The sequence below is a fragment of the Tinamus guttatus genome, unplaced genomic scaffold, assembly GCF_059628265.1.
Source record: "Tinamus guttatus ecotype Peru unplaced genomic scaffold, ASM5962826v1 Tinamus_guttatus_pri_ptg000142l, whole genome shotgun sequence".
NCBI classification, from domain to species: Eukaryota; Metazoa; Chordata; class Aves; order Tinamiformes; family Tinamidae; genus Tinamus; species Tinamus guttatus.
The window spans coordinates 734801-760762 of record NW_028288676.1 but is presented as its reverse complement, the minus strand read 5'-3'; the positions used below and the strand labels follow the sequence as shown (position 1 = coordinate 760762).

The 25962-nt window shown below is 41.6% G+C and overlaps 1 protein-coding gene across 2 annotated transcripts; it reads right to left on the bottom strand.

Moving 5' to 3' along the window:
- Positions 1-624: 624 nt before the first annotated feature.
- Positions 625-24644, bottom strand: ST8SIA4 (ST8 alpha-N-acetyl-neuraminide alpha-2,8-sialyltransferase 4). 2 transcript variants are annotated; one of them, XM_088522004.1, is made up of 4 exons: positions 24447-24644; positions 20893-21024; positions 11780-12037; positions 625-1301 (listed from the first exon to the last, which is right to left on the bottom strand). In XM_088522004.1, the coding sequence occupies exons 1-4, from the start codon at positions 24557-24559 to the stop codon at positions 1004-1006; spliced, it is 801 nt and encodes a 266-aa protein (XP_088378130.1). In that variant the 5' UTR covers positions 24560-24644; the 3' UTR covers positions 625-1003. The 2 variants fall into 2 exon arrangements, with proteins under 2 accessions (XP_088378130.1, XP_088378131.1); XM_088522005.1 differs by lacking the exon at positions 625-1301 and having other exon boundaries at positions 11776-12037.
- Between the last annotated feature and the right edge of the window lie 1318 nt (positions 24645-25962).

Sequence of the window (25962 nt, the reverse complement as noted above, 5' to 3'; positions counted from 1 at the left end):
GAGGACAGCATATTCAAAAGACCTACTATCTTCAAAAACAATGCATTTTTAGATTTTATTTTTTATCTACTCTACTGGGGCATGAGTTGTACCAATCATTCTCTCTCTGCTAATGTAAAAAACAATCTTTCAGACGTGATTTTTCAGATTATCATCATTAATGGTTGTACAAGTCAATGCCAATACTTGAAAGCATCCCCCCACAAGCAGAGAGCACAATCCAGGAAACACAAGCAGAATGTGTTCAAACTATGGTAATTCATTTAATACATATCGCACTACTACCACCCTCCAAGGATTTTCTGGACCTATATGCTCTAGCCTTGGAGCAACAACATCATGGAAAGCCATCTGTTGATCATGTTCAATTATAGAGTTGAAAAAAAGGGCTCCTTGCTAAGCACAGCTAGATGTTTTTAAAAACAACTGGCTACATGAATGCTTTCAGTGACCTCTCTTATTTTTTGAGCTGTCTAAGCATCTGACCAAATTCAAAAGGAGACACAGTGCTTTGAAGTCCTGGCCATTTTGGGAAGGAGGTCAGTATTTTCAGATCTGCCAAATCTCTTTATTGTTCACAAAGTTCTTACACCCCTTTGCTTTCTAAATTTATTTATTTTTATCTCCATAGTCTTGCCCCAAAGAAGCTACGTAGCACTTTCATTGTCCCCTGATGTGCTAAGACTCCCACGTAAGCTCTGAATTCAGTCTGTTTTCTCACCAGTTTTTCATTATAATAGCAATAAAAACATTTTGTACATAAAAGGGGAAGCGAAAAGTTATAGTGCTAATGCATTCCAGTTGTTTGCTTTAGAGCAGGCTAAAAGAGTGGACGACATTTATTACCAAACAAATTTACTTCATCATAAATGCAATCCATTACGACAAGAATGGAAATACCATTACCCCTTTTAACATTATGCTAGGGCTTCTTTCTGTCTGCTAGGAAGTCTCATTATATGAGTCTCATAGTGCCAAGGACAGACCAGTCTTTTCCAGACACTTACCCTCTGACAGCATGAATAAGTCTCAGTGATGGATAGGCGGTTCGCACTTTCAATTTATTCTTAAGGATTAATGCATTAACCCACTCCACATGCTTCTCTCCGCCTTTGACCATGAAAGCAGGAATCCAAAGGACACTGTCATTCAGCATAGATAGTCTATGCACAAATTTTTCTCTGTCACTCTCATTCCGAAAGCCTCCAAACGCTCTTTGTACAACTGATGGGTTCATGGTAATAAAATCAGATTTAGCTCCCACATCTGCAGCAAACTCCACCACGGGAGCTAGATTGCACCTGAAGAGGAAGAAATTAATGGGAAAAAATGAAAATAAATATGAAACATTAAATCAGAAAAATGTATGCATGAAAGAAAAGCTGAAAAATGAACGTGCAAGCCCATTTCATACTATGTGAGAAAAAAATACCAATGACAATAGGTGTGGTATCACAGAACATTTTATCTTACTTGGACGTTCGCAGGAAAAATTTTAAAAATTATTACATGTAAATAACTCTGTGAGAAAAACACTTTGCTGTACATTTGAAAATCATGTTTTTGTGCTTTAACAAATGCAATGCATCAGTAGCTAGATAAGCACTTATAAGTGAGAGTCTGCCTTCTAACATCTATTATCTTTCATTAGGGCTCATTTGTCATCACCGTGTTACCATTTCCTGGGAACAGCTCACGTTCTTAAAGCCATGCCAGTCAAATAAGGTATAATTTATACAGCTTACTCATTGCTTTTTTTAATTGATTTTACAATACAGTATTTAAATTTGATTTACATACCTCCTTAAGCCAATCTTAAATGTAATTTGGCATTTTAGATTATCCGTACATCTCAGTAGATGTTTTGACATTTAGTATCTTCATTCCATTTTGAAATTAAACTTCTGGGAAAACTATTCAATTTCTTCTTTTTTTCCTCACTTTTAAACCTTGTTTAATTGGCAGAAACATTGTGCAGTTTTCTAAGCTTGAGAAAAAAAGCCCTTTCAGGCTTTTTCACCAAAGTTTTTTTCTCAATTATATAAATAGACAAATATATATATATATATTAAATCATACGTCAAGATAAAAGGATATAGTTATTTAAAATTCTAGTTTACACAACCTTTTTGCCATTAAGGAAACCTTTCCTAACATAACCATATATCCTACAGTTGGTAATACTGAAATTCTGTTCAGGAATATAAAATTTAAAATTGTAAATGTAAGATTTAAATTTTTTATAACAAATTTTCCAACTTCATTCAGCACAAATATGCACACATGGCATATTCAAACTATCACATAACCCAGGAATTTCTTGTTAACATTTTAAAAACAGACTTAAAAATCAACCAAACTCAGCATGTTACAGTTGCTTTGGAAAATACCCCTTTTAAAGACAAACATCTCAGAATAAAGAAGGATTTCTGTACAGCAGGAATTTTCAGTAGAAACACACACGTATGCAGATGGTGGCATCTATTGCTTAAATACAGGAGACAGGGGTTGGCATTGCAAACCCTGCCCTCCCTGCAACCTGTAAAGCACCTACTCATACAAATTATTGTGTTTAAAGAGCTGCATGCCATATGCAAGTGTGTATATACCATAGACCATATGGTTCTAACATGATTCTATATGTCTTTTGACAGCCCATTCTTGATCTGCATCAATGCCCGATACTTTTTTCAGTTTAAAAGTTTATGCATTTAGGAAGCAGCATCTAAAAGCAATTTCCTTAAGAACACAAGAAAGAATCATCACCGGCAAACTAAAAACAAGGACAGTTTACCTTGAGTATCATTACGATTTGATCAGTAATGTACTGAATATTGAAGGCTGCACCTGTAAAGGTTTACCACATAAGGCAGTAGATATTTTCAGCATGTGGCATTTTCAGATTTCTAAAGTATTATTTAAGAGTAACGAGCAATCCAAATGCCCTCAGTGACAATGGAGTTGTACATGAAGAGTTATTAAAAAGTTTCATCATATTTTGCACACTTTAATGCCACAAATTAAATGCCAGATTATAATATTATGGGCAGGAAGAGCATTTTCCTTTGCAAATGCTGAGCACCTCTTAGCATTTGATCCTTTAAAAACCCCAAGCATATAAATATGTATTCCTAGCAGTACTCAGGTTTGAAACAATGTATTGATAAAGCGCATTTGAAAGGCTCTGTTTTCAAAGAAACTAACTTTACGGTGGAGCACTTGCTATGTGACACATGGCTATAATAATACCCAGTTCTGTTACGGGCACAAACAATACTGTTTTAGTTGTAGTTAGCCAAGTTAAAAGAATAATTACCCTGGTTACAGTCACTTCTCGCTTTCCTAGAAGTTCCTTCCTTCAAGGATCGACTCCAACGCTCATTAAACCAACAATGTCCAAAATGACCTTTTACTTTATTCTTATCCCTAAGAAGTTGGCAAAAGCAACTGCTAAAATCTGCCAATTAAAGTTAGCACATTCTTCAGCAGGGGATAAACGGGCCAGTTATTTCTGAAGTGCTTGCCTATCCTTTAAGGCTGACCCACCCTAACACTTACCCTGCACTCCTAATAGTGGATTATGTTTTATTTTCAGAGGAGGGCTAGAAAGTTTTATATAAAAGTATCTTTCAGGGTATCCTCTCTTATTTTTGGAAGACATACAGATAATATAATGGCAAAGAGAGTAACAGAGTGATCAGTTATCGATACTGTCCGAAGCTTTCAGGAAAAAATAATAATGAGCACCTTGAGTAAATTACACATATACACATATACACATATACAATTGCATTCAACATCTCCATGTATTTGTATAAGCTTGAATATCTTTGTTCAAACAGACCCTCTGGATCCTCAGCTCCATGGAAGAAGCTTTCTTCCCAGAATCGAGCACTGAGCTTATTAACAAACATATGCTAAAACTGCATGCATTCTTGTTATTATTTCATTTGTCTGTATATATCATGGACCTTCTGATGTTCTCCCCTAATCATAAACCAGCTCAAAGATTCATGATTCCATCATTTCTCAGAAAAATCCAGATTCTAACCCTTGTAGTGGTCATTTTCATGGAGATGTTACTTTTGTTCCCAGCTACTTACATCAGAAAACTAGCTATTGTATTTTTTGCATTTAACCTGAGTATGTGTAAATAGCTTTCGGTACCATGATAAAAGCTTCATCATAATCTCTAATGCTTCTTCATGCTGTGCCATTGCTTCATAGAATCATAGAACCATTAGGTTTGGAAAAGGCCTTCAAGATCATCTGTTGCTGGAGCTGCAGGTCCAATTTGAGCAGGACAGACTTTACTCTAAGAACACACAAACGGGTTGGGAGGAACAGTTGCATATAGCTGTGAAGATGATTGACTTGGGCATGTTAGTAAATAGTTGTAAATATGAGCACTGAGAACAAACCATCAAGTTATATGAAGATTGTAAAATACTCTCTACTGAGCCCATGCTATTGACTGTTTACAGAGGAACTAATGAAATATGGATTTCCCCAGCAAGATAAATTTTGCAAAGATTTTGTTTCTTTTTTTTTGTTCTTTAAGAAAATCCATAAGTATATTCTTTAAATCTAAAATCTAATCTTTTTTTTTTTTTTTAATCAGAGGCTCAGTTCTTTTTCCCCCTCCTTGTTACAACAGTTAACAGATTCAGTTCTTACCCCCTCGCTACTCCCAAGCACTCTGTCTACAGCAGAAGTGGTCAGAAACTGCTCTCATGGTGCAAAACATTTGGTGAAGCTGGAGCAGACCGCTGGGACAAAGTCTAAATAAGTGGGTAGGTTCATAATCTATGTGACCAGGAGTTACCATGGGCGAGACTATGCTAACAATGTTACGTGCAGAGCACAGGCTGGTCTCCTTATCCAGCTCAAGGAGAAGTGCTGGCTCCAGAGGCAGTGAGATAAAGGCACTGCAAGAAGGACTTATACCCATGTGCTATCATGAAAATGAGCACCAAAACTAAGTAACTGCTATGTACAGCAAACAACTACTACATATGCAGTCAGAGCAGAAACTGAGCTCATGTTTGAAATATTGCCTGGCATCTGGATGTTTGCAGAGCACCTGAAATACCAGACCAAAACATCAGAGTGGCTAAAGGCATCAGCTCCTCCCAAATCTGTCCATGGTGTCTACTGACTGCAATGGGATAAAATGGCTGGAAGTCTAAAGAAGGTCAATCAGACTAGGGCTGGAGTTGCAAGCCAGGAGAAAAACCAAAGTCAACAACCTGGCTTGGATATGAAGCTTTCATGGCCCTCCATATATATGCCATTTTTTATAGAGCAAAGCTCTCTGGAAAGTCAAGAAATCATGTTCTTCAAAGTATATTCAAATGGGAATCCACATACCTCACAGAGAGGCAGCTAGACTTGCCAGATTACTTGTAAATATACAACTCATGTATATGCACACACATGTTTAAGAGGAAATATATATGCGCCATACTTGGTCATCAACTTCAAGTTAATTTTAAATAAAGCAATAGAAACTTGCCCGAGTAAAAGTGATTACTCTGTTCCATTTTATTTAATATTAGGAACTGAAAAAATATTCTTCATGCAGTAACAATACAGAAATTGCCCTACAAATCTGTACACTTGTTAATCCTTTAGCAAGCTGTGTACTTGAGGGTTACCAGTTGAAATAAATGTTTGGAAACCAAGACAAAGCCCAGACCACATAAAAATGCCATAAAAGTGTATTCTTTTTCATTAATGTCTCCTTGTAGAGCAAAGCCAAAAATATCCATCACACAATATTGAACATATATGCTCTGAGAAACCAATAAACGAAGATTAGTTTGTTGCTGGAAGACTTAACGCTATTAAACGAATCTGAAAGTGAGGAACAAACATAACTAGTATCAGGTACATAAACTCTTGTCCTGAATAGCCTGCAGACTTAAGTTTAGATTCACATCCAGACTCCTGTAGGAATCAAAATCTGAACCATGATTTCCAATTTCCAAAAGATTTTTCCAAAGTATCTGGGTGGGGACCTGAAATTCTAGGCTTAAGCACAGAAGATATCTCTAGCTGGAGCAACCTCTATCCAGATTATAGACACCCTGTCCTTCAAATGAAGGTGTGCAACAGCAGCATGACTATTTTCACGTTCATGTACCTCCATCCAAAATGGAGATCTGCTATGGGAAATGAACAAATTCCAGGAGGCATGAAAAAAAAAAACTATGTATTCTAGAATGCTCTGTAAACTCCTTTGGCTCTGGGTAAAACAAGAATTGCTTCAATTTAACTACATGAGTGGGGATTAGTCCCCTGACATACTCCACTGTTAACAGCTCAAGAGAAAGTTTCTCGTGACAGCCATAAGCAGCATCCGCACTACAAGCTGGCAGGACCATGCAGGAACAACACCCATGCTCCCAGATGTGCCAGTTCACACACCCCACCATGTCTCCAGGCCCATTTTTCTAACACCTGCCGACAAGAATCCTCAATTGGCGACCAAATTCATTTCAATAAGATGACACATTTTTGTGACATTACCTGCTAACAAGCTTTCTTACTTGTTAACTCCCCAAACTAGAACTTCTTCCCATAACCATCAAATTCCTTCTTCTTGGCATCTTAACACCATTGACTGACAGGCCACCTCTCCTCCATCGAGGCAGCACAGCCAAGTGACAGAGAAGGTCTAAGTGGTGTTAAATACTTGCAGACAGTAGCACCACACATGATTTACCTCCTTATTGGGAGTTCTTGCTGCACCATTACCCATGAATTACTGAGTTGTTACTCTTATTTCCAATGCTGTTACTTTGACACCCTAATAAAGGAGGGAATTTATGTCTCTGAAAGTTTGCTGCATATTAGATGGAAAAAACCTACAGCTATGAAATATTAAAATTGAGATTTTAATCATAGAAAAACAGAAAAATGGAAAGAAGCCATCTCTGGAATACCACTATCTTTGCCTTTTCATGCTCGTGTACCTTTAGACGTTACTCTCTATAAAGGGCTTATTATACATGGTAATTCTTACAGCACTGTAAAAGTAGAGCACAATTCTGCAATTTCCTGATGGCAGGGGAAACTAAATATTTCAAATGGATCTTCATTAAATTCATGCCATTTTTATTATTTTGGATAAGTCCAGTCTGTGAGTCCAGAATGTGAAAAAAATAAAAGGAACATGCAAAAAAAGTGCAAAAAGGGCAGCCTTTTGACTGAGACTGTCCAAAACAGTAAGTCATACTTCCTACCACACAATGCAGTTAATGAAGAAGTGGATTAGTGAAGTCAGTTTGCTACAGAAGCAGTAACTTCTGGGAGAAGAGGTTGCAGTTTTTGGTCTCTTATGTCTGTGAAGGTTTTGCTCCATGGGGCAATCATGCCTGCTGTGTAATCCAGAGTCCTGGCAGGTTTATAACTGTCTACCCGGAAAAAAAAAAAAAAAAAAAAATTAACTGTTTCCATTAGAAACTGTTTCGGAAATTACTAGATTGAAATATCTATATTGTGAGAAGTAAGCAATTAGGCACTTAAGAATGAAATTGTCCTACACTTCCTTTTTTTCCCTGCAGGATAATTTCAAAATGAGTCAGGCTAATTCTTTGTGCTCTAGAGTTCCTTCGTCTTGTGAACTTAGTTTGGACCAGTTCTGAGAGGGACACTGTCTAACCTCATTGGCAACACCCAACCCTGAGACCCTGCTTTCTCAAGTAAAACAAATCAGAGATCGAGGCTGACTGGAGATAGGAGCCTTGGGGCTATGTTTTTTGTTCTCATATAGTGTAACATTTTGTTGGAAGAAAAGGTGAGGAAAAAAAAAAAAAAAAAAAGTGTGCTACCAGTTTGTGACCAAGTCAAAAACTAAAGTCAAAGGACCCCAGAAAAATAAGAGCTGCATCTGACTAGTAATTTTTTTGTTTTGATTAGTGATGACTTACAAGGCTATTCAGCAAGATTCCCAGCTGTTGGCTGAGGTAGCAGGAAAACAGACTGCTGGGAGAAAGAAGCAATTGAACAACAACCTCTCATGGCTTTCTTCGTCAGGGCAGGTCTCTGCCAGACAGAGCTTCACTTAACACACGTCAGCTACTTCAGGTCTGCTCTCCGTATAGGTCAACTGAAATGAATGGGATTTTTGCAGAAGTAATGATACTGTGAGCAAAAATAAGTACTGGATTCTTGTAGTTATTTTTATTACCAAAAATCTCCAAAACTCTATTTGATACCCTGCTTTTGAAGAGTTCCCCGCATATATACTAAGTTCTATTAAAAATAATCAAGATGATTTCCATGGTTTTTCAGCAGCTTTCAAATTCTGAACCTAAAACTGAACTGAATTCTCTCTGGCACATAATGGCAAGCCAAGAATCCTAAACTCATTACTTAGCAATTTTTACTATTTTACAGTACATCTCACATACATCATATACATTTCTCAGGAAACCCTATGTAGTTAGTGCAATGCAAAAATTACAACTTTCTCTAACTTGTACATTTGTTCTCTGATATATGCAAGATTGCTAACACAGCCCTGGCATAAGAAAGTGTAGGCAAAGGAGAATAAGACCTATTGCTACTAGATCTTAGCTGGAAGGAACACAGAAGAGAAGCACCGTGTTGGAACAGCTCCTGTTCTAGAGCCGGGCGATTTACAGGTCTTGTGTGTAATCAACTTGCTCATATTTTACTCTTCTCATTTATGTTATGGAAGGGCAGATTTTGGAATGCTACAGGATACCTTTTCTGGGTATAGTGGTAAAACATGGCTCCCTGCCACAGAAGTAATCCAGAGGCCAGGATCACTTAAAAGGGTGTAAAACTTCCAAAGGAGAAAAGGAAAGCAATAGGAGAAAAAGAAAGTTTACAGACAGCACTTTTTAAATATATATATATATATATATTTATATATATTTTTATATATATATATTTATATATATATATATTTATATATATATATATATATATAATAAAAAAGAGATTCTCTTTGTTTCCCAGTTTAACTAGACTGGGTCAGACTTTCCACTGGAAGAAAAAGAAGCATGATTTCACTAAATTCGTGGAACTAATCCATTTTATCCTAGCAAAAGACATATCCCTCGACTCTTGATTTCTGATCCGCAAGAACAAAATAAGGTCCTGCGTGATTAAGTAATTAAAAAAACCTACTTTAATATTCAGTAAATACTGTAAATCTGGTTAAGCTGACAAAACATTACCTCATTTGCAAAAAATGACTCCTATAAGCACTCTCGGTGTTGTCTAAAAGAGAGAAATTGCCTTCTTTTCCCTATAAAATTTGCTGACACAGTTATACATTGACTTGTTTATTATGCGTGTCTATTTTGGGTGCCTATTTTAAAATATTATTCTTAATAGAAGCATTCCAATTATTTTCTGTTCTCGGTAGATCAGTGGTCCAGGAGAGGCACTGAATAGGCCAAAAGGCCAGTTATTAGTAGCTTTGGATGACTTTCAAAGAGACTGCCAGAAATTGACAGGTTTAAATCAATTAAAGTGCCAGGTACTGACCATCTCCTTGTATCCTTAGCAAAGCATATATTCCGGGTCTTTATCAGTTACTGCTAACATGCTCAGACCACCTTTAGAAGAGCTTCATAATTCAGGATATTTGATTTATTGTAGTATAATGCAAATAGTGGCGGTTGTCTATCATATTCTCTTCACTGTAAGAGATCTTCACTATCAGCTTTATTATGAAACTAATTATATGTTTGGTGTTATATCTAGCATGCACAGGATGCTCCTGTTCCAAGAAATCTCTCTCAAACATGCACACTTTTGTTTCAGTTTTCGTAAGAGAAAAAGAACATATAGTACTATCAAAATCAACACAATTATATATCTAACCAAAATAGCATGACAAATGTGTCACAGCACTGAAGAAAAATGCATGCATTCAGAATCATAAAAGTTTTGGGCATCAGCGGCACTTGAGATTTAATTTATTTCCAGAAACATGTTCGGTGTTAAGTAGAATAAGCACATTTTACTCATCCAGATTTCAGGGTGGTTACCAAGTGCACCAATACAACTACACTGGGCAACTGCCTACTGTGTTGCATGCTGTTTTTTTGTTTTAATAAGCATGAGAGATGGGAAGATGAGTGGGAACATGGAAGATAGGAAAGAGTAGCTCTCAAGAATGCCTGGTCTTCTCATTCAACTTGAAATATAAAAGAGTTCCTTGCTATTTACTGTAGCAGAAGTGTTACATCCACATGCACGCCTCCGCCTGCCCAAAACATAAGTACTACATTGTCTAGCCATGCAGAATCTGTGAACTTCGTATAAAGTTTGATTTGTAAATTCAAAACTTTCGCTCTAAACTGTCCATATACACTGTAGGGTCCTGTACTCTTATTTCTTGAACCTCATTAAAAATGTGCTTTTATGCAGACAAGAACTAATTGCTATACTGATTTTTATAAGCATCCCTGCACCATAAGACATGTTTCTGCAGTCTGAACAGATGATAAGCAGGATACTTCCTGATTATACTTCCCATTACATCACTTACCTCTTATTTTTACACAAGTCTTTAAGAAAGCTATCATGGCTGAACACACGTGGTTTGAGTGAAAATGGGTGTGTTGCTTCATTGGGCTTTTCTGAATGGCAATTGTGACTTTACCTTCTTAAAGGAAAATTTCACCTATAAAATCTACTGTCTAGATTTTTATATGTCCTGTTAAGTGGAACATATTTAATCTTTGAGAAAAGAAGAAAGCATTCCCATAGAGTAAATGTGGTCGAAACATGCAGTATTTATTTTGGACTCCTTTTGCAATAGTGATGCTAATTTAAGAGACTGGCCATGGCACAAGCAGCAAAAGAAAGAGGAAGGAGATGCGTGTTACTGACACAGAGGCCAGTTTCTGGTATGCCTTTCAAATAACATGCAGCTGGCAAGTGTACATCCTCTTTTGATTTATGAATTGAAGGGCCATAATTTTCCTTTTACATATCCTTTTGACTTTTTTTCCCACCACCATCACCCCTCCAAGCAAAAAAAGCAAGAAAACTGCAATGATGTCTAATTCTATATTGTTTCCTACCACCACGGCTTCACTCATCTCAAACCAAACCAATTGCAACTTCTGCTTCAAAAGAATCTTTTGTCTAACATTCACTCTCTCCATATAATGCCAGCCTGTCAAATGAGCCAACTACTTCTTTTTATTTCCTATTGATCTGTGAAGCCCAAACATACTATACTGTGCACGTTTGAGTGAAGAATGAATAAAAGGTGAAGCATATGAACGCTTCTACCCAAACTGCAGGGATACAGTTTTAGAGCAGTGTGAAGGGATTTAGATGTGTGACTTCCAATTACCTTAATGGCAGCCATCTGGTTCAATTGCAATGCATCACTCTGAAATCCTACCCCATACTGCATGTAAGTAATCTAGTAATTTGCAACAGGCCATCTCTATTGGCCAAGAGCTAAGAAGGGATATTTTGGAAAAAGACGTTGCATTTATCCTACCACCAGGAGAATGATTGTGCCTGGAACAAAAACAAACAGAAAAAGAAAGTAGCACCAATCTTTCTGCTCTCTCTCCTTATTTTACTTTCACTGCAAAAAAAGACTCTTCTTGTCAGCCACCTGGGAACATATTTAATTTGGCCAGTTTTGCAGGGAAAGGTACTATTTCAGATAAGTTACTCAGTAATTTCAAATAATCCCTGAAAGTTTTTCTCACAGCATTTTTCCAAGAAACACAGAGCAAACTACACTTGTCAGCAGCAAATGTGAGCTCACCTTATTACAAAGTCATGGCTATCAATCTCCTTTCCACATCCGCTCTCCAGAAGGATGCCAGAATTCCCAACAACCGCACAGGTTTTAAATCGCCGATTCTTCATGGGGGAAACCTCGGGGAGGAGGCTGTGCAAGTCCTGCGAGATGTTCAGCGTGCGACGCCTGTCCAGCACGTAATGGATTACATCTCCTGGCTTGAAGCTGCTTTTGACCACTGAGACATCCCTTTCAGCATCCAAGAACCGAAGGATGTTCTTCCTGTTAGTCAACAGAAAGGCAGAGATAAAACTCAGCACTCAGCCCCTACATGGAGCTTATACGGCAGTAGCACCAGCACAAAGTTGAGGGCAGACAGCTTCAGCTGGAACAAGGTCATCTCCCATGCTCTGCTAGGGTAGAAATCAAAGGCTCAATTACAGTATTACCTGTAAAAATGACAGTGCATAGAGTTTATCCACTTCATACACACTGACAGACCAATGGACAATGACTCTAGAACTTAGAGGGAGCACTATTTTTGATTAATATTTTACAAAGCTTCGCACAGAGCCAAACCTAAATGCATATATTAAAAAAAAAAATAAAGACAAAATCAGAGCAACTGGTTTTCCTAAAAAATACATTAGTTAAAAGATTGAGTTCTATGAGCTAGAGAATACATACTTCACCTTACTCTCCTCTCTCAAAAGCCAGTTTGGTTCAGCAATGACCATGTTTTCCTTTAGATTGCTATTTCACTACAAGAATAATGTATTTAGCTCAGCTTAAACTTGCTTCTAATTAACTGAAGGCTCAGCCAAAGTTATCCCAATCAACTTGAAATAAGAACACCCTCAATCTTTTGCACCCATTTAACAAAATCAGCTTAAAACTGCACTGCAGCTTAGCATGCAGCTTGGCTGTTAGCTCAGTGCAGAGCAGGGCTTCTTGGGAACTGTTATCATCACTTTAAATCAGTTTACTCCAATCCCTTAGCTTAGTCTCTGCAATTAAGCATTTAAACAGCTAACCAGGGTTTAGCTGCTCATCATCAAGCTATCAGATAGCACAGGTCCAGGGGATGGGGTAATTAAGTAATTCCCAGTCCACAGCAAACAGCAGGTGAAGTATGTCTGCTTAAATGTCAACTGAGGATGCTAAGTCACAGCAATTTGTACCTGCTTGTGAGGTTTAGAAGGGAGGATTAAAGAAAAAAAAAATAAGGCTCTTTAAATTCACCAGCTCAGAATAGACATCTTTAAGACAGTGGTTCAGCATGGACCAGTGCCTGCACCGGCTCCCTCGTGTATTTAGTCCTTGCAGCTATAAGCTGGAAAGGACCTCGGCTGCCACCACAGACCTCTTTGACTGAAAACTGCGAATGACCCGGACTTGCAGAGCACATTAATATTTTCCACTGGTGTCAGCAGGTGGAAGATCATTTAAAGCATAGTGTTTCGTTGAGTAAGAGGATGCTATTTTTATGTAATCAGTTTTTTGAGCAGAACTTCCTTAGATAGGACCAAAACAGGAAGAAGTGGTGACTAGACACAGCGCTGTGGCGGGGAACCATCCCAGCCAGCGGCGGAGAGGGACAAGTGGTGGGGAACCATCCCAGCTGGCATCAGACTGGGATGAGCAGCAGACGCCTCCGGAGCCCAGCCAGCTGCCGGGGCTGCATTCGGGACCAGCCACTTGCAGCTCCTCACGCTAAGCGCTTGCCCTGGGACCAACCCTGCCTGCTGCAGGGGAAGTGAAACACAATAAAAACTTTGTTTTCAAGTATTTCCTCTCTCTTCTTAAGCCACGAAGGGGAAAAGAATAAGAGAAGAGCATTTAAGGCTCCTTTCTGCAGCTATTGCACGGATAAAGCGGCACTACAGCAAGGACACTGGTGCCAAGGCTGGCAAAGGTCTTCCAGGAGAGAAGCAGGGGGTGGGGGATATTCAAACCTCAAGTGCTTAAAGCTTTTATCGAGTGGCATACAAGACCAGGAAAAACATTTCTGTAAAGCACAATAAAGCTTCTTCCTCAACCGGCAAGTTCAAGTGGACTTGAAAGCCCTGTGGGCTTGATAAGCCTCGTTTTGTGGGCACCCTTTAATAGATAAATATGTAAACAGCTATAGAATGAAAAAGAGATGGAAAAAAGAAATCGACTGATCCCGCAGCATTAAAAACAACTGAAATTATTAAATACCAAGACCAGAGCCATTGCATGCAGAGATAGGCAGATGCACCAGGCCCCGATGGCAGTAGGGAGCTCTTTGGGGCTCCCCCTCACAGCTGCCATTTGCTGAGATGCAAAAAGACAGAAAAGTTACCTGCAATGTGGAGAGACCTGTTATTTTTACTTGTTATTATGTGTGGTAGCAAAGGGGCAATGCTGGTGTAGACAGAGCAGCTCACATGTTATTTTAAAACACAAGAAACTGCCATGCATTAGGGAAACAGTGATGAAAAATAAAAGCCTTGGCTTCCTGTATTAAACCGAGGAGAGTAACATGCAGGCAGCATATGCTACACACCTGCTTAGGCTCAGAAAAGTCTTCCACTGAGTTTCAAATGGAGATGGATTAAATTTAGGTAACTGAGAAATCATTAAGAGAGCTGAAATTTCAAAATGCCTAAGGAATTTATTTTTCCTTAAAACTTTGAGATGGCCAGAAGTCACTGAATCTTAGTATGGTCTCACATATCTAAGAGCACATTTTTAGCTGAAGCTGTGAGGTTTACACACAGGTAAACACAGGACCAGGTGTTGGAGGATGTGTGAGGATCCATGTGTCCGTGTGAGATGTGCAATAACTGTTGCATTAAAATATTCTTAATTGATCTACTTGACTGTGTCCAAATATTTTTAATCCGGAAGAACCGTGATTCAGTGTGCAAATGTTTGTGCCATTGTTTTAAGTTCCTCTCTTCCCCTGACTCATCTGTAGCGCAGGGATGGTGGCACTTGCCCTTTCCACCTAATGCTAAGAGGAAAATTACACTAATAGATACGACAAAAATTAAGGGCAGAGCATACGTGGGTTTCTTGGTCAGTCTTGATGTTGGTTAGGAATAAAGAAGTGCTAATTCAGAAATTTCATGGCTCAGATAAAGAAGGGAGGGGACAACATGATTTTCAGTGAAACTTGAAGCAAAGATGCTGTATGGAAGGGACCTCTGAAAGCACAAGCCACACTATAAAATAAACTGTTTTTCTGAGGCAGGGTTGAAGTTTTCTTTTGATGAACAAAACCGTCCCAGGGTGCGGCTGGAGCCTGATGTGGGCAGGTGACCACAGGGGCTAGTGGGGCTGACTGGAGCCCAGCAGCTGTTTGCAGCCTGCTCTGCGACTCTCAGAAACACAGTGCCCCAAGTTGTGGTTGACCTGAGCTTGTTTTGATAAACAGAAACAGATGTTCAAACTGCTCAAGCGCCGAGTGCAACGCCTGGTTATCTGATGAAGCGTATTTAACTGATACCACCGCCTTTGCATAGCTCTCCAAAAGATATAAAGATGTCACCACATAGCCCCAGAAAAATACATGTTTTCTATTTATGTGCACAAAAGTCTTTGCAGTACACAACACTATCATCCTGCAGCAATCTCTCCCACAACTGCCACAGAATCGCTTGCATTAAGGAGAAAAAATAAACAAACAAAAAGAAACACATAAGTATTTGACTTCTAGGAACTAACTTTTTTATGCAAATGTCCAAGCAAGGCAGTGCTGAAAGATTCCTCTCACCCATCTGCAATCTCTGTCTCCCCGTCCTCCCCAATGCAAACTGAGATTGGTCCCGCAGTACCTGAAGCCCTTCCCGTTCCATGCACCGTGCACATGGAGAACTGATAATCATCAGGCAATAAAGCCTTGCTCTGCAGCAAGAGTCTTCAGACACTTGAGGCTAATAAACCTTCATTTTTTTTAATCTAATGCATGTTTTTTAAGACCTCTGAACCTTTCTGCTGCTCTCCTGTGGACTCTCCCCAAGGGGTTCACACAGGCCCTCCCATGCCCCGATTTGCCGGACATTCACCCCACACTCCACAGAACCCTGCTGCTGCCGGCTGGTCTGCAGGAGAATCGAGGAAGATGGCTTGGGTGAACACACGGCCAGTTAGAAGCCCCTTTCCTTGAAGAAGCACTCCAGAAACTACCTTTGGACTGGAGGAAATGGAAGCAGGGGTCAAGGTTGGCCCCGTGTAAAACCACTCGCCTGTGGCTCTGAGACAGCTCCAAGGATGGATTTCAGCTCTATGCTCCTGCATGCCGCAGGCTCACCTTGTCGATTTTACACAGACACACTAAAAATATCCCGTCTCAAAGCCGCTGTGCTTTGCAACTCTGTTCACCCTCAGCACCTGAGGAGCAACATGTAGTTAAAAGCCAAGCCGCGTCCACAGGCTTGAGCAAGAGAGAAGCGCACAGCTTGGTGTGATTAACCATCCTTCCTTCCCAGTATTTCCTTCCTATGTGCTCTCTATACATATTGATCACATGGAGGCTTTTAATAAATTGACACCAGTTAGGACTTGTAAGCACAGTTTTAGCACTTTCAGCTCTGTTCTCATGAATATGCCCTTTATGTGATGACGGGGAGGACTTTTCACATGCTGTCAAAACAAGAGACCAATGGCTTGTTTCTCTAAAGAACCGCTGAATACTGGAAGGCCGAGGGTTACTCACATCCCAATATTTTTATTTGCTCTATAATATATATAACCAGCCCAATATATAACCAGCCAGTTTTTTTACTGAGCACTCCTCCAGACCAATCTGAAGGAGATACTTTGCAACTTTCGTGAACATTGCACACAGGTTTCCACTTGCCACTCTAGCAAGATCAGCAAACATATATTTTTCCTCACTCTGGCTGTGCCACAGATCTCGAGTGGCATCACAACAGGGAAAGGAGGGCTTGGAAACCCAGCATGCATGGCCACTGCTTAGCACTTGAGGACATATCATAGATGCTTCATATCATCTTGCAGGACAAATAACAACAAAAATCTGAGCCCTTCTGTGAGGGAAGTCTTTTTTTCCTCCTCTAAAAGAAGTTCTCACACTTCTCTGACAGGAAATCTCCACTCAACAAGTTCTCAGACACATCACAAACAGATAAGCACATCCTAGACACGCACGAGGATTTTTTTTTTTTAGTTCATTTTGCCTTCCTGCGATTCAAAACCTTTATCTGTTTCTTCCAATGCAAATACATGACCCCACTTACTCAAAAGAAGAGGAAAATCATGTGCTCGAGCTTTCATGGCTGCGTTTCATTTCACAGAGACCACAGAGGTGTTGGCTTGGCACTAGCCCTGCCCAAGCCGCACGCAGGTTTGCACCACCTCAGCCACATCTCTGTTCTGAAAGCAAAGTCTTGAATGGAACTGAAAATTCCCAATTTCCACAACTGGAAAACCTTCACATTGCCACAAACAATGAAGAATTTAGGCACAAAACCCCACAGAATGTGGATCCTCTTGCTCCTGGTCCCACATGACTGAATCATTCAGTCAAGGATCAAGCAAGCAGTCTTCTTTCCTTGGGCAGCAGAATTACTAATTATCCTTAAAAGGAATTGTCAGCAATAAGAAGGTACCATACATTCCAAACAAATCACTTACTTTCCCACTGGTATGGTCAAAATTGGCAAGGCAGCAGATTTGCTGCAGGCTCTAGTAATGAGCTAACAATACTCACCATCCCCATCTCGGTCATGCAAAGCCTAGCTCTTTCTTCCAAGCAGGCACCTCCAAAGGGCCTGCTATACCCACTTGACTGGGTCTTCTGCTCTGCTTCTGCAGAGCATCTTGAGAGCCCAGATACCCTATAGAAGTTCTTCCTCCTTCCAAGGGGTCCTGCTTGTGGAACTGCTTCACTCATTGATTTCTACAACCTGGTCAAAAATTCATTTCCAATAGCAAACAGAAGAGACCTCTGCAGTTGATAGAAAACAATCATTAGCCCAAGCAAATATAAAATGGCAAGAGTGGACACACAGCCAACAGGGCAAACAGCTAAGCACAGTGCCCTAGCTGCCAAAATGCTAGTCTAGACACAGCACAAATCACGCTATCCTTGCAAATAGCAAAACTGACTATCACATTTTCTCTACATTTTAAGTTTTTTATTGTGGATGCCAAGCTGATGTAAGATACAACAGTACCTGCCATTTTAGGATGATTATAAGTTTTATGAAATGCCTGTGTGCTGTACATTAATGGGTTCACAAATTGTTTCTCCACTGCTAAGAAGTGACAAGTTTTTATACATTATTCAAAAGGTGCTAGTTTGTTTTTTTATTATGTTTTCCTCTTGTTAGTATTTGCTATGGCAAACCTCACACCACAATTCAAACACTATTCACATTAACAGTTGCAATGATAGAGTATGAATCATCTTCATGGTCTACACAGTGCAGGCAATGTACTCTGGAGGACCCAACCGTTAGTCTCAACATGAGAACACTGCAGGAGGTTGCTACACACATTTAAAGTTAGTCTTGATAGCTCTACAGGTGTAAAAATATTTACAGCTAAGACGTTTCTCACTGCTGTGACAAGAAAGAAAGTTGTACAGCAAACCTCCTGCAAAAGTGAAAGAAGAGTGCATGTTGTTTAGTCAGCAGGAGCGGGACACACAGGCTTGTTTGTGGTTTCTGCAAGCAAAGCAAACGTGCCCAGCTCCCCTCCCTCACGGCTGAGGAGCATATTCGAGTGTGCCATGCATGGAGAGGACCTGCACCGGCTGCTACAGCTGGTTCTCTGGTCAAATTTTGGCCCTATGTCACATTAATCCAAAATCCTGTATCAGATCAGTGAAAACACCTTCTTCTCTCAGCCGCTGTCCATGAGGATAGCTATTTCACCCCAAAAAGATGCTAAAGCAGGCACTTAAGTAACCTCAACCTTACGCACTCTACTCTCCAGAAAATCTCTGTGCTGACCAATTGGGATCTTTACTGACAAAACTAGTGCACAGGATTCACATTTTTCTTCATTGAAACAAAAAAATATCCTTTACTGTGAAGTTTCAAGAACGGCCAATTAATTACATCTCGGTGTTTCTTATGAGCACATTTATAGAGTGAAAGAACTTTCTGATCCCCCAACAGTAAGAAGAAAAATGGTTTGTTTTTGAAATTCAGGTTTTTGGTAGAACGAGGTGATATGAATGTAGTAAGAAGCTTAAAAAAAAAAAAAAAAAGTACCCTGTGTTTGACTTGAAATGATACTGTTTGCTTTTGAAACGGGCAAAAATGAGCATCTCAGAAGTATCCCAGACTCCCATTTCTCTTTTAACTTTACCTAAAGAATGTCTGCAATATTAGCATTTGTTTATTGTTTGGCCTGAGCAGGCCAACAAAATATATTGTTTTTAAATGGTTCTGAAATATATGATACTTAATTCATCACCAAAATGCGATGACTAAGATGAGTTATTATAGGTTTCCGCTTCTCCGAACAACTTCCAAAACAAATCAATTTACATCAAAAGCAAAGTGGTACAGTTTTATTCTCCTGTCAGAACTATACCTTACGATTTGAATTTCTGACACTTCTCAAGTTACTATATGTCCACCTTAAACTGTCAGTTATAGCGACCTAAATCTTAAATATTGTTATTGATGTCAGAATTCTGCTTCTTTTCCCTAAATTATCTTGGGGAAGAAATTAGCTTTTCTACAACAACCACATGCCAGTCAGAAAGGCCACATCTGCGCCAGGGCCTTGGGAGCAACAGCAGCCCCGGTGTGCTCCTCAGCTGCATTCTAGGGCAAGAGGCAGGGGTGCCCTGACACAAAGCCCAGGTGCTGGGGGCACCGCTGAACCCCAGGGTCCCTCATCCCAGGGCACGCAGGTGTTTGAGACCACGCGGAACACCTTGAGCTTGCCCGGTTTCCGGGACAGAGCCCCTGGCTCCAGAGCATCAGTTGTAGAAATTATTGCTGCTACCCAAAACCTGCTGCTCTTTTCCTTCCCAATGGCAGAGGGTCTGTGCTGCCTCTGCCCTTGCTCAAGAAATCCAAGAATTTCAAGAATTGCCTCTGCTCCACAGATTACTTTCACTACAGCTTTTTAATACACAAGTCATTCCCCCACTACCAATATCTTCTCCTTGCCTGGGAAGGAAGAACATAAAAGAGGAGGTGTAAACCCCTTTTTCAGAGAGGCCATGCCTATTGCACACAGAAGCATCACCTTTTAAAGGATTTCATAAACTGCCCTCTAATTGATACAACATCAAAGATAATCAAAATCAGAGTGACATAAAAAACACATTAGATCAAATTCCTACCCAGCTCTAAAACAGTGCTAAGATTCAGAAGATCAAAAATTCACCCTGCTATGCCTTTGCTGCTGGAAAATAACCACTTTTATATCTCCTTGTACAGGGCACAAGGGGCTCAGCCCTCTGTCCCACTAATCTGAGCTCCACAGCCTGCATGCCCCAGATATCCTCCTCTGATAGGGATGACAAGTGCCCAGTGATGGTTGTCCTGATGCAATGGTTAGGAAACACCAAAACAAAATTTTGATGTCACTCCTCTGAACTCTTGCTTTTGTGTCTGCCACCACGAGGACCTGAGACTCCTCCTGTCCTCCACAGTCAAGAGACAGAGAACTGCACCTGGTGGAAGTGGCACCAGCACCATGTAGAATAGTCATGGATGTCCAGGGTAGAGACCATACACCCAATGGCCCCTCTCTTGGCCTCTAGATCTAGGCCATCTCTCTAGGCTCTCTTTTCAGAGAACAGAGAAATACAGGTACTTTCAAGATATTTACATCTGTCCTATTTTAGGCAGCTAGGAGATGAGATCTGTCCTAAAAGCACCAATTCTTCATCACCAGCTGGAGAAAACATGAGATAACCAGCTCAAGGCAGACACACATAACGTAGACATTGTCCTCGAGAGACAGACTGACATAACGTGATGAAAAGATGTTATTTATTCTTGGGAAGGGCAACCTTACTTCAGATCTTGAGGTCATTCGGTTGCATTTAACACTGCACCTAGGCCAGTGCAAAATTATAAAACATTTAACCTGCAAGCATGAATCAAATGACAAAGTTTTCTAGACCAGAAGAAATATAGGCAATAGTAGCATGGAAGGAACTTTAAGGCACTCACCTTATCTCCAGTACCAATGAGGAATTGATTTTCCAACCTTCTGCAGAGTGCTGGAAGATTGAGGAGCCACCCTTTCGAGTTATTTTATCAGAGCTATTGATCATTGATCTACTCAAACTCAGCTCACCATCTCTGCAATGCAACACAGAAAAGACACAGTTATGTTAAGGCTGGTTCTAGTTTGAAGTAATTCAGATTGCAAGCACCGGGAACACTGTCTTTTCATCCACAGCAAAATGTAGCAATTAGTTCCCTTCTCACCCACTCCATTCACCAAATGAAATAAACTAAACCCATGAAAAATTTATGGGAGATTTGTATCTAATAATTTAATCTATTTTCTTTCTATAATTTTATTACAATAAACTCCAAACTGCAGGTAATTTAACTCCAAGTTGTAAAAAAGCACGTCAGACCAGGTTTGCCTCAGTATATGTGTGAGACAGACTGTGCACTCCTATGTTCCAAACTTCAAGGGCTAAGAATTAAGCCTTAACTCTCACTCTTTCCTCCAGCAGTTTCTCACATTATATAGAACTGCTCTCATTAACTTTTGTTGCTTCCTAATAGTACTAGGAGGCTTCCACACCAGGAATTTTGGAGTTTCAGGGTATATGAAACACAGAATTTCCCCAGGGCTTCCTGAAACACTAGAACACGGCCAGACAGACTTGGCTGTCTACTATTCACCAACCTCATCATATCCATACATTTTGGTAGGGTAACCTTAAAACATGAAAATTGCAGTAAGCAGTGGCTGATGATCACTGAATATCTGGTAAAGAGCCATGAAGTTACCAGCCAAAACCCTCTCAACACACAGGGCCACACAAGTCTTAACAAGAACGCCAAAACTCAGCAAGCAGGTCTCATGTCTTAGGTCTAAAGTCTGTTCTATCTCCATATGTGCAACCATACTGTTTCCATTTATACACCAGAGCACCATTCAGCTCTCTGAGTTCAAACATAGCTGTTTAATCCATAATTGTTTAATATATCACATTCCTTGGGTATAGCATCAGAGATGCACAGCACAGTAATAGTGAGAAATCTCTTTGTTAAGAAAGAGAAGCTTCCCTAGAAATTATTCTACTACCTCCACTTGACTTGCAAATAGGATTTTTGACCAGCAGACATTTGACCACCAAAATGGAGCATGAAAGCTGTTTCGTTACAGTCTCCACAAAAGACCACAGGCTTTCTAGGGAAATGCTGATTTTGGTTTCCCCGTCTCTCTAAGTGCTTAGAGCACAACATGATCCCGCTCCATTGCAAGTGTTACCACAATGTTATTACAGTAGATAAAAGTGTTAGTGTTCGGTCAATTATGCAGCAGATTAAACTAGAACTAAGCTGCAAAGGGACATTAACAAGCTTAAATTAACAAAACTGGTACCTGGTGTCGCTCTGCAAAGAACGCCGTGATTGCAAAAACTCCTGCAAGTAGCAAGTTGTCTTACTCGAGAATTCTATCAAGGTTTTTACACTTCATTCAGCAAAACAACAATAATAAATAGAAATGCACGCACACACACACAACCACCAACCCCGCCATGTCCCTCTGTCACCCCCAGGCAGCCCGTCACTGCAGTGGGGACCCGTTTGCAGCTGACTCAGAGCTACGAGTGCCACCTACTGAACAGCCAGCGCCGCCAGGCAGCGCGGTGCCGGGTCACGCAGGATGGTGCAGGGTTCGTGCATGATCCCCACCACTCCTGCTCCCGCCAGCTCTGCCACCAGATGGGCACGAGCTGCCAGACCCACCACACTTCAAAACTAACAGGTATTTGATAGTTGCTTTTCAAGGTGCTTACTTTCCTATTCAGTGAGCAAGTTCACTACTGTTTTCGTAGGCACAACTGTTAGGAATAGGTTTCTTGCCTGTAATCTTCTGCAAGAGCACAGACCATAGGCATCCAAAGGAAAATTGCCCAAGGGCATCAAGGGAAGCTCACAGGGAAAGGGAGCTTCGGAGGTGGCTCCAGTGGAGGCTGAGCAAAAAGTTACCTACCCTTTGGACACTTTAAAAGGAAAGCAGGTGACAAAATTTAGCAACAAATTACATTCCAAGAGGCTAAAGTAAAAAACCATTTGAAATGTGGGTGTCTCGAGTATTCACAATTTACATCTGCTACAAACTTTGCATAAGGTAGGGAAAATCCTAAGTTATCGTCTCATGAGCTGAAAGAAGGTCCTAAGCACTTTGTGTTAAAGCTCTCCTATCGACATGATGGTGTTTGCTTACATGCCCCTTTCACTTTTAGTATTAGTTTAATTTTCATCTAAAATAATGTTAAGTGATGCAGAGAAAAGTTCCATTTACCCCATATATATACATATATATATATATATATATACATATATATATATATACACACATACATGTATGTGTGTGTTCTTCAAGGGTAAAATCAACTGGGAGCACTTCGCATCTTCTAGAACTGCAGCAAATCTCGCCAATATCTATAAAACAACTGCTGCTGCTAAAAGTGATGGCAACTTGTGGTTTATGGCGCCAACCTCAACTCTGAACTACCTTGCTTTGGTGACCAACCAGACCACCACAGCAAGACCATCTCTTACCCTGAATACAGCTCATTAGGAATAAAAAAAGAAGGTCTCAGAGCTTTAGAAAGCATACTTTCTATCAGCAGGATATAATGCAGTTTAAGATCATATTCTGTGTAACGCATGTGCTTTGTCTATTGAACAATCATGGATGGGACAGCACAGCTCAGTTAAAGAAGCACATGCTTTTACAGTCTGAGAGATTTTGTCATAAAAAGCATACTTAAGGTGCGCAAGTTGCAACAACATGAAACAAAGTGACTTTGTTTCCCCAAGCATCCTATCAAAACCCCCCAAGGCTCCGAGTCCTTTCACTGGAAGCATCACTGGCACCGCACACAAAGTTTCACAGACGTCCAGACATAACTAACCAGCCCGGCTGGAGCAGCACTATCAGCACGTGCAGTTATGCCTAGACCTGCTTATTTTGCTTCAGCTAACGCTAAAGCCCCGGTTCTTTTCATACCTTGTAGATATTGGCAAATACAACATACTATAACCATAAGATGGAGAGATCGTTTGGATTTTTTTTTTTCAGATATCTACCATTAATTTCTGAATCATTTTAGCGATGTTCGAGATGCAGGACGGCGTAGTACGAAACACGAGTGCCTACACCTAATACTACCACTAACGCTAATCCCGCCGCGCCACCCCGCGCTCCCGGCACAACAGCAGCCCCGTCCCTGCGCGCGGAGCCCGGCGTGGCTGGACACCCAACTTCTTCCCGGGATAGCTGCGAGTTCGGGCGAGGAAAGCAGGAAGAGCAGCGCACGGAGAGGCTCCGCGTCCGCTCAAAGGGAAGGGAAGGGGAAAACCCCCCGGCCGCCCACACCGCCCCGTGGGGCGCGCAACTTGGCGGCGCCTCCGGGGCACAACTTGCGCGGCGGCTTCGCGCCGGCACCCGAGGGGGGTGTGTTCGGGTGGGCGCGGGTGTCGCGCCCCGCGTGCGCGCAGCCGGGCGCGCCGCCGCGCCGCGCGCTCACCCGGGCAGCGGGGCCTCCTGGCGCTCCTCGGGGCGCGCGATCTCCTTTGTCTTGTAGACGATGAGGAGGATGCTGATGGTGCACGCCGTCCACCGCTTCCGCACCGCGCGCATGGCGCCCGCCGCCGCCCCTCGCCTTTGTCTGCCGCCCGCGCCGCGCGCGCGGAGGAGCGGTGAGGGTTTAGGGAGGAAAAAGGGGGGAAAAAAGAAAATAAAAGAGAGGAGCGGCAGAGCGGCGGCGGTGTCGAGTTTGTCTCTCTTTGCGCGCGCCTCTCCTGCGGGACGCGCCGCTCCGTGCCCGCCGCGGGGCCCCGGCCGTCGCTGCGCGCCCGCGCTCCGTGCGCCCGCGCTCCCTGCGCCGCTGCCGCTCCCGGCTCCGGCTGCGGCCCCGGCCCCGCTGCGAGCGCGGCGGCGGCGCTGGCTCCGCCCACCCGCTGCGGGGCGGGGCTTCGGGGCGCGGCGCGGCCAATGGGCGCGGCAAGGGGCGGGGCATCAGCGGCGCGGCCACGCCCCCTGGGCCGCGCCCGCGGGAGATGCGCGTGCCAGCCTCACCGCAGAGCGCAGAGGGAAACCGGGGGTAGTTCTGGTGCAACGCGAAATAGTCCCGATGCAGCCCGAAATTGATCAAGTGCAACCCCAAAAAGTCCTGATGCAAATTTAAATCGATCTGCAAGCTGAAATATTCCCAGTGCAGCTTTATAAAGAGGTCCCAGACTCAGCCCCCTTGGCTCAGCCGCCCTCGGTGCGCCCCAGTCTGGCTCTCCCCACCACTGGATCTCCTGGTGCCGTCGCAGTCTCAACATCCCCCTGCTGCCACAGGGAGCCAGGAGCCTCGGTGACAAAGGCCACACGAGGCCGGTGCCCCCAGCCTCGGGGAGAGTGCCCGGGCACCTGGGTCTCAGCGCGAGCCCCTTCTGCACCGCTCAGCGTCAGGCGCTTCACAGCAACATGCAGGAAAACCTGGAGCTGGGAGGGGATTTTTCTTGCTCAGGAGAAGGTCAAGAAAAGAAAGACACAAAAAGAAAGGAAAGGTCAGAGAACTCCTTGAGCACATCATGGAAAGCTTTAACGCAGCCGCAGTGGAGAGGAACAGAAACTATTTTAATACCGTCATACCATGCTGCCAGCCCTGCTGAATACCCAGAAACTTTTCATTTTACGTTTTTCTTGTTCAGGGTACTTAACAACAGGAGATGACCAAAATGGGTACAGAGGCTCCATATATGGAGTCCCCCCATATATGACCTTATTCCCTGACTCCAAGGTATCCGACCAACAGGCAGAATACATAGCATAATTAAACCAGGTGGTGTATTTCATTTGTAAAGACAAAGTTTATTACAACTCAAAATGAGCTTATTGCGTAAATAATTTAAACATTCGTATCTAGTACTTCACTAATTCCTTTAATTACCTTTCTTTAATGTATCATCAACAGCACTTCATAACTCTAACAAGCTATCCAAATTATGCCTTGAAATGATTTCTTTTTTTCTTACACAATCTGATGATTTTTA

What these genes read in the sequence shown, in the direction of transcription:
- ST8SIA4 (XM_088522004.1), bottom strand. Translation starts at nt 24,559, where the DNA reads ATGCGCGCGGTGCGGAAGCGGTGGACGGCGTGCACCATCAGCATCCTC. An exon ending in TCATTGGTACTGGAGATAAG is followed by an intron (nt 12,038 to 20,892) that starts GTGAGTGCCTTA and finishes GTTGACTAACAG; the next exon opens with GAAGAACATCCTTCGGTTCT. An exon ending in AGCCATGACTTTGTAATAAG is followed by an intron (nt 1,302 to 11,779) that starts GTGAGCTCACAT and finishes CTTCCTCTTCAG; the next exon opens with GTGCAATCTAGCTCCCGTGG.